General features: G+C 61.6%; 1 protein-coding gene across 1 annotated transcript; it reads left to right on the top strand.

Moving 5' to 3' along the window:
• Positions 1 to 62: 62 nt before the first annotated feature.
• NACAD (NAC alpha domain containing) lies at positions 63 to 16,172 on the top strand. The gene is made up of 6 exons (XM_089917880.1): positions 63 to 6,505; positions 8,623 to 14,418; positions 14,565 to 14,833; positions 15,232 to 15,378; positions 15,456 to 15,602; positions 15,712 to 16,172. The coding sequence occupies exons 1-6, from the start codon at positions 6,439 to 6,441 to the stop codon at positions 15,928 to 15,930; spliced, it is 6,645 nt and encodes a 2,214-aa protein (XP_089774006.1). The 5' UTR covers positions 63 to 6,438; the 3' UTR covers positions 15,931 to 16,172.
• Positions 16,173 to 16,610: the final 438 nt, after the last annotated feature.

Genomic DNA, 16,610 nt, shown 5'->3' with positions numbered 1-16,610 from the left:
CTGTGCACATTCGTGCACGGCTGGCCTGTTGCTCAGGGCTGGCAGCCCCAGCACAGGCTGAGTCCTGCAGTGCTGAACCTCAGCACACGAGGACCTTCCCGGCGGGGGGCAGTGGGGTCTTCAGTGCATGGCTTGGGGTTCTAATCATGGCGTGGTTACTCATGACAGCCGTCCTGGGAGTTCCCCTCCCGTCCGATGGTCTTGGGAGAGTGGGGGAGCCTGACGGCCCACACTGCCACGTGGCATAAGGCCAGTCACTCAGGAGGCACTGGCTCTGAGTAGAAGACAGGCATGCACTTGACTGACACTGGGGCCAGAAGAGACCCCTTGCTCTCCTTACACCCAGACCAGAGCGCCGTGGTGTCATGCTGCCATTGTGGGAACTGTCTGCCTGCGTAGCCCGGGCCCCTTCACCACACCAGCAGCAGCGCCCCCAGATGCTGGAAAGAAATAGGCATTCTCCAGATTCCCTGGCGGTCTAGTGGTTAGGACTCCACGCTTCCACAGCTGGGGGCCAGGGTTCAATCCCTCGTTGGGTAACTAAGATCCCACAAGCCACGCAGCATGGCCAAAAAAAAAAAAAAAAAAAAAAAAAGAAATGGGCTTTCTTGCAGTCCCTCACAGGAGACTTTGCTGGAGACAGGGCAGTGTCATGTGCCTCCAGCAGTACAGAGTGGAGAGAGGCTGGTGTGAGTGGGGCTGAGCAGAGGAGAAGGGCCATCTCGCCCCTGTGGGCCCCCATCCCAGCTGTTCCCCGCTCCCTCCAAAGCGGTCCCTCGGAGAGTGAGGCACACAGGCATTGGGGTAGCAGGGGAACCATTGGGCACCAGCTCACAGGACGTGGGTCCTTGTCACTTGCACAGGCTGGCGGGGGTTCTTCACCCAGAGACAAGGGCAGCCAAGATGGCTTTGTGAAGCTGCTGAGTCCAAGCCCAGGCAAGATGAGGGAGCAGGGAGCACTGCACAGTGAAGGGCAAGTGTGGACAAGCGCGCAGGGCTGGGCCAGCGGGGGCGCCTCTGGGGGCTCCCAGCGAGGAAAGAGCTCGTCCTGTTCACCAGGATCTCTGGCTTCTACCTGAGATACTTGAACAGCTTCTCTGCAGTCGTAAGGAGCTACACAGTGGTCTCTTGTGCCCCTACCAGTTTCCCCAAAGGTGACATCCTGTGGAGCTCTGGCACACGCCACACCAGGACACCGACGGGAACAAAGGTCCGCACGCAGGACACCGCGTGTTGTCCTTTGTGCTCGTACCTCCACCTTGCTCTCAGCTAACCAGCAGCTGCCAACCTGTCCTCCATGGAGAATGTTCTATGGAGGAATCATACAGTATACACCCTTTAGATACTGGGTTTCTTCACGGGCACCGTTGTGTGGCGTTTCATCCAGTAGGTCCTTCCTCGTTACTGCTGTTAGACTGATTCAGCGCTGTGTGTGGGCGTTTGTGTAAACCTAAGCTTTCACTTCGCTGGGATGAGCGCCCGGGGACACAGCTGCTGGGCCGCATGGGATTCCTATGCTGTTTAAGAAACTACCACAGTGTGTGCGGGCGGTGCGAGGACCTCCACATCCCTGCCAGCCTTTGGTGTTCGCAGGGGTTCCTGCAGCAGCTCTGGAGGGTATGGAGTGATACCTTTTCACTTGCGTTTGCCTAATGGCTAGGGATGCTGAACACTTACCTGATGTTTTTTTCTAGTCATCTTGGTGGGTATGAAGCGCTATCCCATTGTGGTTTTGATTTTCATTTCCATGATGACTAATGATATCTTTTCATGTGCTTATGGCCTATTTACATATAATTTTTGGAGAAATACCTATTCAGATCCTTCGTCCAGTTTTTAATTAGGTTGTCTTATTGGGTTGTAAGAGTTCTTTATACGTTCTAGAAACAAGTCCCTTATCAGATAAATGACTTGCAAATATTTCCTCCCATTCTGTGGGCTATATTTTCACTTTCTTGATGGTGGCCTTTGAAACACAAAAGTTCTAAATTTTGGTGAAATAGAGTCTCTCTCCCACAAGTGGGGACTAAACAGAAGGGAGCCCCACCTCTTGGCCACACTTGCCTGGGGTTCAGCTCCAGCAGCGGGTATCTGGGGGCAGGATAAGAAGTGCCAAAGCCCTTCTTCCCCCCAGGGTAGGGGCAGGGGGTGAGGGGCCCTGTGTTCTTGGCTGCACCACTCTGTACACGGTGGATTCTCAAATACTCCAGACTGCTTTCTTCGTAAATTTGCATATATTTTATTTTATTGGGTTGTGCCACGTGGCATGCGGGATCTTAGTTCCCCAGCGGGGGGGGGGGAACCCACTCCCCCTGCAGTGGAAGTACAAAGTCTTAACCACTGGACCGCCAGGGAATTCCCAGCATAGATCTTGAATAGCTATTGCTTCACCTATTTGCCCTTCAGACCCTTCCCAGGAGCTTTAAATGTTTGCCTGTTTTATAATTTTCACCACCTTTCACTGGGGAGCTGGTCAGTGGAGCTCCTCATGCTTTCATTCTGAGGTCCATCCGCTTTTTACTTACTTTTCTTGCCTTACTGCAGGGGTTAGAACTTCCAGCACTGTTTGAAAAAAGGGCGGGGGAGGGGAGCTTCTGTTGAGAACAGGCATCCCTGCCTTGTTCCCAATCTTAGAAGGCATTCAGTCTTTCACCACCAAGGGTGATGTTAGCTGTAAGGCTTTTGTATATGATTTTTATCAAGTTTATTTTAACTTGCTAAGAAGTTTTTTTTTTTTTAGTCTGAATGGCTGATGGGCTATGTCAAATGCTTTTTCTGTATCAATTGATATATAATTTTTCTTCTTTAGTCTGTTGGTGTAGAGGGTTACATTGATCTTCAAGTGTTGAACCACACTTGCATAGCTGGAATAAATTCTACTTGGTCATGATGTGTAATTCTTTATATACATTGTTGGATCTGATTTGCTTATATTTTAGATTTTTTTGTGCCTATGTCCATGGAAGATATTGGTCTGTAGTTTTTGTTTGTTTGTTTTGGGTACTATCTTTGTGTGGTCTGGGTATCAGGGTATTTCTTGTCTCCGAAAATGAGTTAGGAAGTGTTTCCTCCTATTTTGTGGAAGTGATTGTCTAAAATTGATGTTAATTCTACTTTAAGTACCTGGTAGAACCCCAGTGAAACTATCTGGGCCTGAAGACTTCTTTGGGGAAGCTTTTTTTAAGTTACAAATTCAATTTCTTTCATGGTTTTAGGACTATTCATATTATCTATTTCATCTAGTTTGAATTTTTGGTAGATTTCAATTTTCAAGTAATTGTCCGTTTCTTCAAAGTTGGTGAATTTATGAGCATTGTTGGTAGCATTCCCTTAGTATCCTTGAAATGCCCTCAGACTCTGTAGCCCTGTTATTAGTCAGCATTCTCCAGAGAAACAGGGCTAGCAGAATATGTGAGAGAGAAAAATGTAAGTGGAGATTTATTACAGGAATTGGCTCTGCAGTTATGACGGCCGAGAAGTCCCATGATTTGCATTTCTCAAGCTGGAGAACCAGGAAAACCATAGTCATTGGTATAAATCCAGTCCAAGTGCAAAAGCCTGAGAATGGGGAGGGGCGTGGGGTGGCGTGTCACTGGTATCAGCCCTGGAGCCCAATGTCCGAGGGTAGGAGGAGGACGTCCCAGCTCAAGGAGAGTGAATCCACCATTCCTTCATCTTTTTGTTTCTCTCTGACCCCACCCCAGCGGATGGGCTGATGCCCACCCACATTGGTGAGGGCGGATCTCTACTCAGTCTACTGAACTAGATGCTAATCTCCAGAGATGCCCTCACATACACACCCAGAAATAGCATTTAACGGGCTAACTGGGCATCCCTAAGCCCAGTCAAGTTAACACATAAAATTAACCATTATAGCCCCCATTGCATACTGGTCATTTGTGTCTTCTCTATTTTTGTCCATCTTGCAAGTTTATCAATTTTCCAAAGAACTATTCTTTTTTGTTTCATTGATTTCCTCTGTTGTTTTCCTGTTTTCAGTTTCATTGATTTCTGCTCTTTCCTTCTTTCTGCTTGTTTTGGTTTATTTTGCCCTTCTTTTCCTAGTTTCCTGAGGTAGAAACTTAGATGATTGATTTGAGACCTTTCCCCTTTTCTGATGTGCTGTAAATATCCCTCTTAGCACTGTTACCTGCAGACCACATAATCTGATTTTGTATTTTTAATCTTCATTCAGTTCAGTTCTGTGTTTCTTAAAAATTTTCTTCTTCTAGATGTGATTTTCCTGGTTGTTGGGTTCTTCCCTGATTTCCGCGGTATGATGGGTTGTTTTTTTTTTTAATTGTATCCCAGACAGGCTATTATGTTCAAATTTTTAATTTTAGCAGGCAGTCATCCTGTTTGGGTTCAAGATGCAGGTCCTGGGCTGCTTTCACGGCCTGTGGATCTAAGGACAGTATAACATTCAGGGGCTTTCTTGCACTGTGTTGGTCTCATGCCGCTGGGCCCTGCTGGTGCTCTCGAATGGGTGGGAGGCACTTCCTAGGCTGGACCATCCTGTGCCTTGGGTCGGGGAGGGGGTGTTTTCCTGGGGGAGGAAGCCCTGCTTGCTGGGCTGAAAGCCTGCCGTGGTGGAGTTTCCCTTGCCAGTGCCCCCATCCGCCAGAGCCTCTGGTTGGGGTGGCGGGGGCAGGAGCCTGAGTGAGGCAGGGCACGGTGTGGGGAGGAATGTGCTTCCCTTGACCCCATATCAGGAGACTTCCCTTGAGCTTCGTACCAGTTCTGCCAGACTCCCTAGAATTGTGACAGACTCCCGTCCACTGGCCCTCGTCCTGGTAGCAGCTGTGTGTGGGGAGGAGGGGTGGGTTAGGAAATGCCGGGCTTGGGTCCCCTTCTGTTGGGTGGGCTGCTCTGCTGTTCCTCCAGTCCTGGGGTCCCTCACCAGCTCACCTTCCTCTTTTCATCTTTGAGAGTTCAGTTTTGGTGGTCTCTAATTTCCTGCATTTTTCTTGGCTTAGTCAGGAGGAGCAGGGAGACAAGCTCACGCCACAGGGCCTGGCAGAGAAGTGAGACTTAGGAAGGACTCCGCTGAGGCGATGAGAAAGGGGCCGTAGGAGGACGCAACTTTCCCCGCCCCGCCCCCCGGCTGTGCCGCGGCTTGTGGGATCTTAGTTCCCCTACCAGGGCTTGAACCCGGGACCCAGCAGTGAAAGCGCCGAGTCCTAACCACTGGACCGCCAGGGAGTTCCCTGAAGGAGCAACTTAGAAACTCTTGGATGTTTCCAAGACCCAAGAGGGTGAAGATGGGTGTGGAGGAAAGGGAGGAAGAGGAGTCCCCCACCAGTGGGATAGACGGACAGATTTCCAGCGACAGAGAGGGATGCAAGATGCAGGGCTTAGATTGGGACATGATGTGTCTGGTGCCTGGTGCACCGGGGAGATGCCCAGCAGGCAGCCCCTGGCTCCGTGGGCTCTGGGGTAGAGCCAACAGAAGATTGAGGATGGAGGAGACTCCCTCCGCAACAATGGCCGCTCTGATTGCCTGCCCCCGCCCTCGTCTATCTCTGGGGTGGTGACAATGTTCATCTGTCTCCCGGAGCCTGGCACAGGGCGGATGCTCGGCGAATCTGAGTGCAGGCGGACCTGCGTGGAAGCAAGGGCGCATCTCCGGAAAGCTCGGGGAGGGTTTGCGTCCTCGGGGGTGTGGCAGGGGCGGTTGCTGAGAATGGAGGCAGGCGTGTTTCTCCATCTTCTTTCCATTGCCCGAGAGCTGAAGGGTGGGACAGCGCTGAGCCGCGGGGAGCCCCGGGGACCAGTCAGCCCGGAGCTCCGCTGGGGCTACCTTCCCTGCTGCGCTCCCGCCAGCCGGCTCTGGTTGCTGTGGAGCCGGGAGGCGGTTGCCACGGAGACCGACGTGCGAGGACCAGCCAATCAGTGAGGAGCTGCGGCGCCAGCTCTCCTCTTGGATGGAGGCGTTGGGTTAGGCTGGGGAGCCCTGCCCGGGTAGCTGGGGGCCGGGAGTTCGAGCAGGGGTACTACGCCGCCGCCTCCCCCAAAGCGCTTGGCCCCCCAGAACCTCCAACACCCCCCCCGGCCACGCGCCCCGAATTCTGGAGACCCTCTGACTCTTCCCGACCCGGCTAAGGGCTGACGCCTCCGACCGGCCCTGAACCCCTCTCCCGTTAGTGGGGGCGGAGAAGTGATGCTGCGGGAAAGGCGGGGCCGCGGACCGCGGGCGGGGAGTGCAGCCGGGGTGGGGTATGGGGAGGGAAGGAGGCTGTCCCACCCCCTCCGCTCCCGGCGCACCGCAGTGCCTGGCGCGCCCGCGCACGCTCACTCGGAGCGCTGGGCGGGCGGGGCGGCGCTGACGTCATCCACTGACCCCCTTCACCCCCCGGCCGAGGGGCGGTGGCCGCGCAGGCTCCGCGGGACGGACTCACGGACAGACAGGGGACGGAGGGACGGGCGTACGGCCAGGCCATGCCGGGGGAAGCTGCCCGCGCCGAGCTGCTGCTACCGGAGGCGGGCGGAACAGGGCCCCGCACAGGTGAGGCCGCGGGGCTCTCCCGCCTGCGTGTGTCTCCGCCAACCCCTCCCGTCGTCCCCGTCCCCTCTCCACCCCTCTCTCTCCGTCCCTGTCCCCATACCATCTCCGTCCCCGTTTCCTCTCCGCTCCCCGCCCTCTCTCCGTCCCTCTCTCTCTCCATCCCCGCTCCGTCCCCTTCCTTGGTCCCCTGCCCCTCCGGGCACCGGAATCCTAGCCCAGCCCTGGCCCCCACTCAGAACTGCAGGGAAGGGCGGGGTGGAGCAGGGATGTCCTCCAGGAGCCAGAAGCGACTTGAAGGCCTTCGAGCGTCCAGGGCTTCGTGCGCTCCCCGCCAGGGTCCCCTGCCGCGCCCCATTGTCTGAGGGGAGCAAGGGGCCTCGCGGCCCCTGCAGCTCTGGACTGGAGGCTGCGGGTTGTCAACTGCACCCCGGCCACTGGGGATGCACCGGGCACCCGCCCCTCCAGATGCTTGAGAGCCGCCTCAGGGCTGGCGACTAGTCCTGGCTCAGGAGGGAGGAACAGGGCTGGAGCTGGAGCCTGGGGAAGCTGGAGGTGCCGGCTGAGGTCTGGAACGTGGGAGGCCCTGGGGGAGCATGGCCTGGGGAGCAGTAGCCCTGGAGTGCAGGCCCGAATCCTTGGAGAGACTCAGTCAGCAAGTATGGGAGGGACTCTGCCTGGGCCTGGGAAAACCAGCCAGGGATGGCCACCGGGCAGGAGGTCAGCCATGTGAGGCTCCGGGAGGGCCAAGGGCACCTGACTGTGGGTGAGAAGTCCCCTGGGGATGAAACCAGGGCTGGGTCCAGGGGCCTGGCCTCCCTCTGGGTCCAGTGGGGCTGGCTCTGCTTGGACTGTTTGGCGACCTTGAATGAGGCACAAAAGCCTTTGACCTTTGGCTTCCCTTCCTCTGCCCCCTTAGCCCAGCTTCACCCTCTGGCTGCCTTGGGGCCCTGGAGTCTACTGCGGTGCACAGGGGTACCACGCCAGGCTCAGTGCCAAGAGCCTGATCTCCAGCACCCAGCCCTGACTGCCACACCCACCTCCTGGGGTTAGGTATTCATCACACTCCAGTGGACCCAAAGGACCCCCTTCGCAGGACCCCCTAGCCACGCCAGCACCCCAAGCAGTGTGGCCCAAGGGCCCGGGTTCTGCCATTGCTGCAGCCAACGGGCAGCCTGGGGAGGGGGCTGCCCCTGCGTAAGCTCCCCTCTAATCCTGGCAGACACTCTCCCCTTTGCATACTGGAAGCTGAGGCACAGGAGATGTTGTACTTGTGGGAGGTCTTGGGTGAGCACGGTAGAACAGGAACCCTCCAGAGAATGTGGCCGGGGCGGGGTAGCCCCTGTCCACTGCCGTGGGACGCCCCATAGATGTCCCTGGCAGAGAGAGCCAGGCCTGCCAGCCCTGCGGGGCGGCTTCCACCGTGGAGACTCAGCTGGACGCTCTCTCAGGCCCCCACAGCTGCACACAGGGCAGGGCAGGGCCGCCTCTGCTTCCCCGGAGGGCCAGCACCACTGCCAGCACAGCCTCTGTCTGAGCTGGGACGTCCTGCCTGAGGACCACACGCCGTGGCCCCTGCTTCCCCTCGTGCACGTGGCAGCTCTGGGAACAGGGGTGGGGTGGAGCCCAGGGAGACCCCGACAGCTTGGCCTCGGGTGCGGGCAGCGAGGAAAGGGGAGAGATGAGGCAGAGAAGCAAGAGCCCCACTTCACAGCAGGCGTGAGATCTGGAATGTTCCAGAGCTGAGTGGAGTGCAGGGGCCCACTGACCTGGGGGGTCATAAGCAGGCGTCTCCCGGCAAGCCCAGCCGAGGCAGCGCAGATTACGGGCAAGGAGTCAGCAGGCTAGTGTCTGAGGCGACAGGAGCTGGTCTCATCTTTACTGAGCACCTCGGAGAAGAGCCAGACCTCAAGCTGCTCACCGTGGTCAGAACTCTTGGAAATCCTCCCCCAGGCACAGCAATCGCCTTTCCCTCTCGTGACCTCTCTTTTCAGCGGACACCCACCCCCGCGGGCCCCCAGCCCTGTGCTCAACTCCCGTCTGAGGGAGGGACGGCTGCAGCCTGGGAGCTGCTTCTCAGGGAAGATGCCTGCCCTTCTCACGCCCTTCTCTCTCCACAGATCTGTCCTGCGATGCGGCTGCGGCTACCACCCCGAGGGGGGACCAGCTGGAGCACTGTGTCCTGACCCCTAAGCCCAGTGCCCTGGCTCTCACATTCCTGCCCAGCAAGCCGGGTGCCCGGCCCCCGCCTGACGGAGCCAGCTGGGATGCAGGGCCGGGACGCGCCCCCTCGGCCTGGGCAGTCCAGGCAGAGGGCGACCCCAGCCCAGGGCCCCCCGAGGTTCGGCCTGCTGAAGGTCCTCTCCCAGCCTCCCTGGAGCCCCGGATTGTGATGGGCGAGGAGACGTGCCAGGCATCCCCACTGCCCAGGGCAACCCTGCCAGAGCTCAGGGACTGGGAGGGTGGGCACGCCAGCCTGAACCCACCCCCCGAGTTGTGTTCTCAGGGTGACCCTCCTGTGCTTTTCCCTGCACCCGACTCCGACTCCTACTTCACCCCTCCCTCCACCCCGACCGAGACAGCCTCCACCCTGCTCCCTGGCCCCGGGCCCCACAGGGATGCCCAGGATGCCCAGGCTGAGCTGGGGAACTCGCCGCCAGCCTCGCCCTCGGGCTCCTACATCACGGCGGACGGGGACAGCTGGGCCTCGTCTCCATCCTGCTCCGTGAGCCTGCAGGCCCCGGCTGAAGGGCTGGATGTGCCCTCAGGCTGGGGCTTCTCCCCACCTGGGTCTGTGGCCGATGAGAGGGAGCTGCCCCCTGCCGGGACCCCGGACACCTCGTCCCCAGAGTCCAGCCTCTCGGCAGACAGCAGCTCTTCCTGGGGCCAGGAGGGCCACTTCTTCGAGCTGGACTTCCTGGCCAACGACCCGATGATCCCTGCTTCCCTCCTGCCCTTCCAGGGCAGCCTAATCTTCCAGGTGGAGGCTGTCGAGGTGACCCCGCTGCCCCCCGAGGAAGAACAGGAGGAGCAGGCGGAGGAGGGCGAGGAGGAGGCCCCCAGCCCCAGCGGGGACCTGGCCGGGCAGGGCGAGGACGACAGCACGTTCGCGTCCTCGCTGCAGTCGCTGTCCGACCTGTCCATCACTGAGGGCATGGACGAGGCCTTCGCCTTCCGAGATGACACCTCGGCCGCCTCCTCTGACCCCGACTCGGCCTCCTACGCGGGGGGTGACGATGAGAGACTGTACAGCGGGGAGCCCCACGCACAGCCCACCGCCCTGCTCCAGGACAGCCCTGGTGAGGCCGCCTCCTGGGGCCCCGAGCCCACTCTTGGGGTGTCCGAGGGAGAGGTTGGCCGGGCTGCCAAGAGCCAGGAACCCATCTCCGATATAACGGGGGTGGGCCCCGCTCCAGGCCAGGTGTCTGCTGCTGCTATGGCCCCTCACGTCCCACAGAAAGCCCCAGGCCTCACTGCGGTGACCCCTCGGGACTGGGCAGCAGAGGCAGGCTCCACCATGGGACCAGCGCCTGTTGCCACAATCACACCTCAGTCCCTGGAGGAGGGAGACGGCGCTGCCTTAGGCTTAGAGCCCCCGACTTCGAAGGGAGAGGCGGACCTCGACTCTCTGCAGAACCTGAAGGAAGAAACGGGCCAGGGGTTTGCCGCTGCAGGCAGCCCTGAGCCCCAGCCAGGAGAAGTGGAACCGGCAGTATCCCTGCCCCTGCAGGATGCAGGCCTCCCCACTGGCCAGGGATCTGAGCCCCAGGCCAGCCCTGAGCCCCAGCCAGAACTGGACATGACGGCATCCTTGCCACTGCAGGATGCAGGCCTTCCCTCTGGCCAGGGATCTGCCCCCGAGGCCAGCCCTGAGCCCCAGCCGGAAGAACTGGACCTGACGGCATCCTTGCCACTGCAGGATGCAGGCCTCCCCACTGGGCAGGGATCTGCCCCCGAGGCCGGCCCTGAGCCCAAGCCCGAAGAAGTGGACCTGACGGCATCCTTGCCCCTGCAGGATGCAGGCCTCCCCTCTGGCCAGGGATCTGCCCCCGAGGCCGGCCCTGAGCCCCAGCCGGAAGAAGTGGACCTGATGGCATCCTTGCCCCTGCAGGATGCAGGCTTCCCCTCTGGCCAGGGATCTGCCCCCGAGGCCGGCCCTGAGCCCCAGCCGGAAGAACTGGACCTGACAGCATCCTTGCCCCTGCAGGATGCAGGCCTCCCCTCTGGCCAGGGATCTGCCCCCGAGACCGGCCCTGAGCGCCAGCCAGAAGAAGTGGACCTGATGGCACCTTTGCCCCTGCAGGATGCAGGCCTTCCCTCAGTCCAGGGATCTGCCTCCGAGACCAGCCCTGAGCACCAGCCGGAAGGAGTGGACCTGACAGCATCCTTGCCCCTGCAGGATGCAGGCCTCCCCTCTGGCCAGGGATCTGCCTCTGAGGCCAGCCCTGAGCCCCAGCCGGAAGAAGTGGACCTCATGGCATCCTTGCCCCTGCAGGATGCAGGCCTCCCCTCAGTCCAGGGATCTGCCCCCGAGGCCGGCCCTGAGCCCCAGCCGGAAGAAGTGGACCTGACGGCATCCTTGCCCCTGCAGGATGCAGGCCTTCTCTCAGTCCAGGGATCTGCCCCCCAGGACAGCCCTGAGACCCAACTGGAAGAAGTGGACCTGATGGCATCCCTGCCCCTGCAGGATGCAGGCCTCCCCTCTGGCCAGGGATCTTCCCCCCAGGACAGCCCTGAGACCCAACCAGAAGAAGTAAACCTGATGGCATCCTTGTCCCTGCAGGATGCAGGCCTCTCTTTGGTCCAGAGATCTTCTTCCGAGGCCAGCCCTGAGCCCCAGTCAGAAGTGGACCCGACGGCATCCCCGCCCCTGCAAGATGCAGGCCTCTCTTTGGTCCAGGGATCTGCCTCCGAGACCAGCCCGGAGCCCCAGTTGGAAGAAGTGGACCTGATGGCATCCCTTCCCCTGCAGGATGCAGGCCTCTCTTTGGTCCAGGGATCTGCCTCCGAGGCCAGCCCTGAGCCCCAGCCAGGAGAAGTGGACCTGATGGCATCCTTGCCCCTGCAGGACGCAGGCCTTCCCTCAGTCCAGGGATCTGCCTCCAAGACCAGCCCTGAGCACCAGCCGGAAGAAGTGGACTTGATGGCATCTTTGCCCCTGCAGGATGCAGGCCTTCCCTCAGTCCAGGGATCTGCCTCCGAGACCAGCCCTGAGCCCCAGCCAGGAGAAGTGGACCTGACGGCATCCTTGCCCCTGCAGGATGCAGGCCTCCCCTCTGGCCAGGGATCTGCCTCCAAGACCAGCCCTGAGCACCAGCCGGAAGTGGACCTGATGGCATCCTTGTCCCTGCAGGATGCAGGCCTCTCTTTGGTCCAGGGATCTGCCTCCGAGGCCAGCCCTGAGCCCCAGTCGGAAGAAGTGGGCCTGACTGCATCCCCGCCCCTGCAAGATGCAGGCCTTCCTTCGGGCCAGGAATTGGCCTCCGAGGCCAGCCCTGAACCCCAGTCTGAAGAAGTGGACCTGACGGCATCCTTGCCCCTGCAGGATGCAGGCCTCCCCTCAGTCCAGGGATCTGCCCCCGAGGCCAGCCCTGAGCCCCAGTCGGAAGAAGTGGACCTGATGGCATCCCAGCCCCTGCAGGATGCAGGCCTCCCCTCAGTCCAGGGATCTGCCTCCGAGGCCAGCCCTGAGCCCCAGTCGGAAGAAGTGGACCTGACGGCATCCTTGCCCCTGCAGGATGCAGGCCTCCCCTCAGTCCAGGGATCTGCCTCCGAACCCAGCCCTGAGCCCCAGTCGGAAGAAGTGGACCTGACTGCATCCCCACCCCTGCAGGATGCAGGCCTTCCTTCGGGCCAGGAATTGGTCTCTGAGGCCAGCCCTGAACCCCAGTCGGAAGAAGTGGACCTCATGGCATCCTTGTCCCTTCAGGATGCAGGCCTCCCCTCTGGCAAGGGATCTGCCTCTGAGGCCAGCCCTGAGCCCCAGCCAGAAGAAGTGGACCTGACAGCATTCCCGTCCCTGCAGGATGCAGGCCTCCCCTCGGTCCAGGGATCTGCCTCCGAACCCAGCCCTGAGCCCCAGTCGGAAGAAGTGGACCTGACTGCATCCCCACCCCTGCAGGATGCAGGCCTTCCTTCGGGCCAGGAATTGGTCTCTGAGGCCAGCCCTGAACCCCAGTCGGAAGAAGTGGACCTGACGGCATCCTTGTCCCTGCAGGATGCAGGCCTCCCCTCTGGCCAGGGATCTGCCTCTGAGGCCAGCCCTGAGCCCCAGCCAGAAGAAATGGACCTGACAGCATTCCCATCCCTGCAGGATGCAGGCCTCCCCTCGGTCCAGGGATCTGCCTCCGAACCCAGCCCTGAGTCCCAGTCGGAAGAAGTGGACCTGACTGCATCCCCACCCCTGCAGGATGCAGGCCTTCCTTCGGGCCAGGAATTGGCCTCTGAGGCCAGCCCTGAACCCCAGTCGGAAGAAGTGGACCTGACGGCATCCCTGCCCCTGCAGGATGCAGGCCTCCCCTCTAGCCAAGGACCTGCCCCCAAGGCCAGCCCTCAGGCTTTGCAGGCTGACACAGGCTACACCCTAGGGACAGAGCCCATGGCCACCACAGCCCAACAGAAAGGAGGCAAGACTTTGGAACTGAGGCCAGCGCCTGAGAAAAGGGACCCAGACCACACTGGAGGATCAGACTCTCTGGCCTTGGATCAGATCCATCTGGGTGGCCTGGAGCCAGCTGCAGATGCTCGGATACCCTTGGACGGAGATGCATGCCCTTCCAAGCCTGCCACAGAGACCCCAGACACACCTGAGCCTGCCACGGAGGCCCCAGACACACCTGAGCCTGCCACGGAGGTCCCAGGCACACCTGAGCCTGCCACGGAGACCCCAGACACACCTGAGCCTGCCGCGGAGGCCCCAGACACACCTGAGCCTGCCGCGGAGGCCCCAGACACACCTGAGCCTGCCACAGAGGCCCCAGGTCCCCCAGAGCCTGACTCCAGTGGGGAGGAAGTAGCCAAGGGCCTTTTGGCACCTGAGCAGGGAGCCTGTCCTGATGCCCGTGGGCATGGGGGTGATGGAGCTGAGCCCAGCTCGCCCCTAAAGGAGGCCCCGGGGGCTGAGAACCAGGGGCGTGGAGTTCTAAAGGCAGTCGTCTGCAGCCCAGAGCCATGTCCTGCTGCCAGCCTGGAGGCTGGCCAGGTGGGGCCCCCAAGCCCAGTGGAGGAGGGAAGGGCCACCCTGGGGCCCAGGCTTCCCGTGGCTGTGGCCTCAGAGGCTGGGCTGGGCTCCTGCCCAGAGTCTCCATCAGGGGCTGTACCCAGGCTGGGAGGGAGCTGTCCCAAAGATCCTGCCCTGGCACTTCCACTGCCCTCAAGGCAGCCAGAGCCCGTGAGGGGCCTGCACAGCGGAAAGCAGGCCCGGGCAGCCCTGGGAGTCCTCAGCTCCTCCCCACCGCAGCCTCCACAAAGCCCCCTAGGGGGCCTGCCCGGTGCACCCGAAGCCAGCATCCAGGGCGCTGAGTCCTCTGCTCCTGGTGTCCTCATGCAGACAGTCCCACCCCCCGCGGCACCCCCTGCCCCCTGCCCTTGCCAGGTCCCCGGGGAAGAGCTGGGGGAGAGCGCGGAGCCCCTGGGCTCTCTGGGACTCCCACCACCACGGGCAAGAGCCCAGCGGGTGGTGGCTGCCCTCTCAGGGACCAAGAATCCCCCCGGGGCCGGGCAGGTCAGCCTCCCGCCCCACTCCCCACTCCTCAGCCCCAAGGCGGCCCCCAAGGGGGCTACTCATGCCAAAGACCTGGCCTCGAGGATCTCGCCCCCCTGCCAAGTGCCTCCTGGCTCTGGGCTCCGGAGCCCAGCCGGACCTCGAGGGCTCCCAGCCGCCAAGCAGCAGGATGACCAGGACAGTTTGGAAGAAGGTGAGGGGGATCCAGGCTGGAGCAGTGTCCTGAGCTGGGGGCTGCAAGGGGCGGGGACGCCACCCCCTGGTGCAGAGCCAGCGCTGCTCGCCCCCAGGCCCCTGTCCAGAAGGCGGAGGCCACCCTCACACCTGCCCTGTCCTCAGACTCGCCACAGGCCCCGGGCTCCGGCCAGCACTCGGACAGCCACGGGGAGTCGTCGGCCGAGCTGGAGGAACAGGACCTCTCGGGACCGCGGACCGCGCAGTGCCCAGCCCAGGTGCCCAACCGCGGGGGCACGTACAGCCCTGGGAGGGCTCCACGCCCCACCCTCGGGTGCTCAGACCCCTCTGTTCCTCAGGCCCCGGCAGGCGGCGGGAGCGAGGAGACGGTCACCAAAGTCAAGCAGAGCCGCAGTGAGAAGAAGGCCCGAAAGGTGGGCTGGGGCCCTGCTGGGACCCTGCCCCCCGCCCCGGGAGGGACCAGGCTGGCCAGCAACCCAAGCACCCAGGACTGGGGCTGGCTGCGTTAAGGGGACCCCTTCGCACCCCACAGCCGATAAAGTCCATTGGCAGGGGCCCATTGGTAAAGGCAGTAACGGGACACCTCGTGCAAGTAACTGGGCCTGGGCTGTCAACTGACGTGGCCTCTCAGCCCGGGGCCGACGCCCTCTTGTACACACGGGGGGCCAGCTGGGGGGGGGTCCACAGAGGGTCCCCGTGAGTCGGTGGCAGAGCCCTCGTGATCCTGGCAGTGCGCCGCCTCCCCCTCCCCCAGCCCCCACCGGGGACCTCTGGGGCTGCTGCCCGGGGCCTGAGACCGCTGTGCCCCCAGGCGATGTCCAAGCTGGGCTTACGACAGATCCAGGGGGTCACCAGGATCACCATCCAGAAGTCCAAGAACATCCTCTTTGTCATCGCCAAGCCTGACGTCTTCAAGAGCCCGGCCTCGGACACCTACGTGGTCTTCGGCGAGGCCAAGGTCCACCCGGCCGGCCGCGTGCGCGGGGCGGGGGCTGGGGGCGTGGGCTCGGCTGACAGCTGTGCCCTGTGCTGCAGATCGAGGACCTGTCCCAGCAGGTGCACAGAGCTGCGGCTGAGAAGTTCAAGGTACCCTCGGAGCCCTCCGCCCTGGCCCCCGAGTCAGCGCCGGGGCCGAGGGTGAGGCCAGAGTGCAAGGAGGAGGAAGAGGACGATGACGAGGAGGTGAGGCCCAGGGGCACAGGGCCCAGCCCCGCGAGGGGGGCAGCTTTGCTGGGGGCCTCTTCCCGGGGGAGGGGACCGCTACAGCACCTCCCTGCTTGCCCCGCTCCAGGTGGACGAGACGGGGCTGGAGCTTCGGGACATTGAGCTGGTGATGGCGCAGGCCAACGTGTCAAGGGCCAAGGCCGTGCGGGCCCTGAGGGACAACCAGAGCGATATCGTCAACGCCATCATGGTGAGTGGCCGGCCCCTTCGCAGGCGCCTTGCTGCCGTCTCCGCTGTGGCCTCACACAATGTGACCCTCTCTTTGTGTGCTTCCTGCAGGAGCTGACAATGTAGCTGCTGACCAGAGACCTGGCTCCACCCCTGCCCCCAAGCTCTGCTGCTCAATAAACCGGTGTCCCCTCATCGCCTCTGCTCCTCCAAAGGCTCCCCCAGCGCAGGCTCTGGCTAAACGGGTTGGAGGAAGTGTGAAGATGCTTCCTGAAGCCACGCAGGCCCCAAGGAGGGTGGCGGTCCTTCCCCCAAGTCCCAGAGGGTGGTGGTCCCTCCCCCACGTCCCAGGGCGCCCAACTTGCCCAGAGATTGCGGGCAGTCGGGTCACCTGGCTGCGGCCCCAGGTGTGGGCCTGGGGACTGCAGTTTCCGGAAGGAACTCCCCAGACGCAGGGGCTCAGAGTTTTCTGCAGGGGCCCTGAGCCGCAGCAGCTGCAGGAAGGCAGCGTTTGCTCAGGGACTCAGCAGCTCATGCCCCCAAGTTCCTGGCCCCTCACCACGGCCCAGCTCTAGGAGTCACCGTCCTCCCCGTGTCCTCTCCTCTCTCCTACAAAGGCCAGGGATCCGCAGGGTGGGAGCCACGCTCCAGGACAGAAGAGGGAGACCACCAAGTGGGAGGCCATGTGTGGGTGGAGCCCCCGTTGAGGAGAAGCAGTTCCTGACTGGCCACAGGATACTCCTGGGACACCAGGTCCCCTCCGTGCGCAAGCCCGTGGGGGGGCTGTGGAGATGCCGG

Source organism: Delphinapterus leucas, chromosome 9 (genome assembly GCF_059928025.1).
Source record: "Delphinapterus leucas isolate spDelLeu-1000000601 "Yukka" chromosome 9, BTC_Dleu_Yukka2, whole genome shotgun sequence".
NCBI classification, from domain to species: domain Eukaryota; kingdom Metazoa; phylum Chordata; class Mammalia; order Artiodactyla; family Monodontidae; genus Delphinapterus; species Delphinapterus leucas.
Note: the sequence above shows the minus strand (reverse complement) of the source record. Positions and strands in the feature narration are given on the sequence as shown.

Coding starts and splice junctions, on each gene's coding strand:
- NACAD (XM_089917880.1), top strand. CDS start 6,439: ATGCCGGGGGAAGCTGCCCGCGCCGAGCTGCTGCTACCGGAGGCGGGC. Junction 14,419..14,564: donor CCAGGACAGTTTGGAAGAAG/GTGAGGGGGATC, acceptor CCCTGTCCTCAG/ACTCGCCACAGGCCCCGGGC. Junction 14,834..15,231: donor GTGAGAAGAAGGCCCGAAAG/GTGGGCTGGGGC, acceptor CTGTGCCCCCAG/GCGATGTCCAAGCTGGGCTT.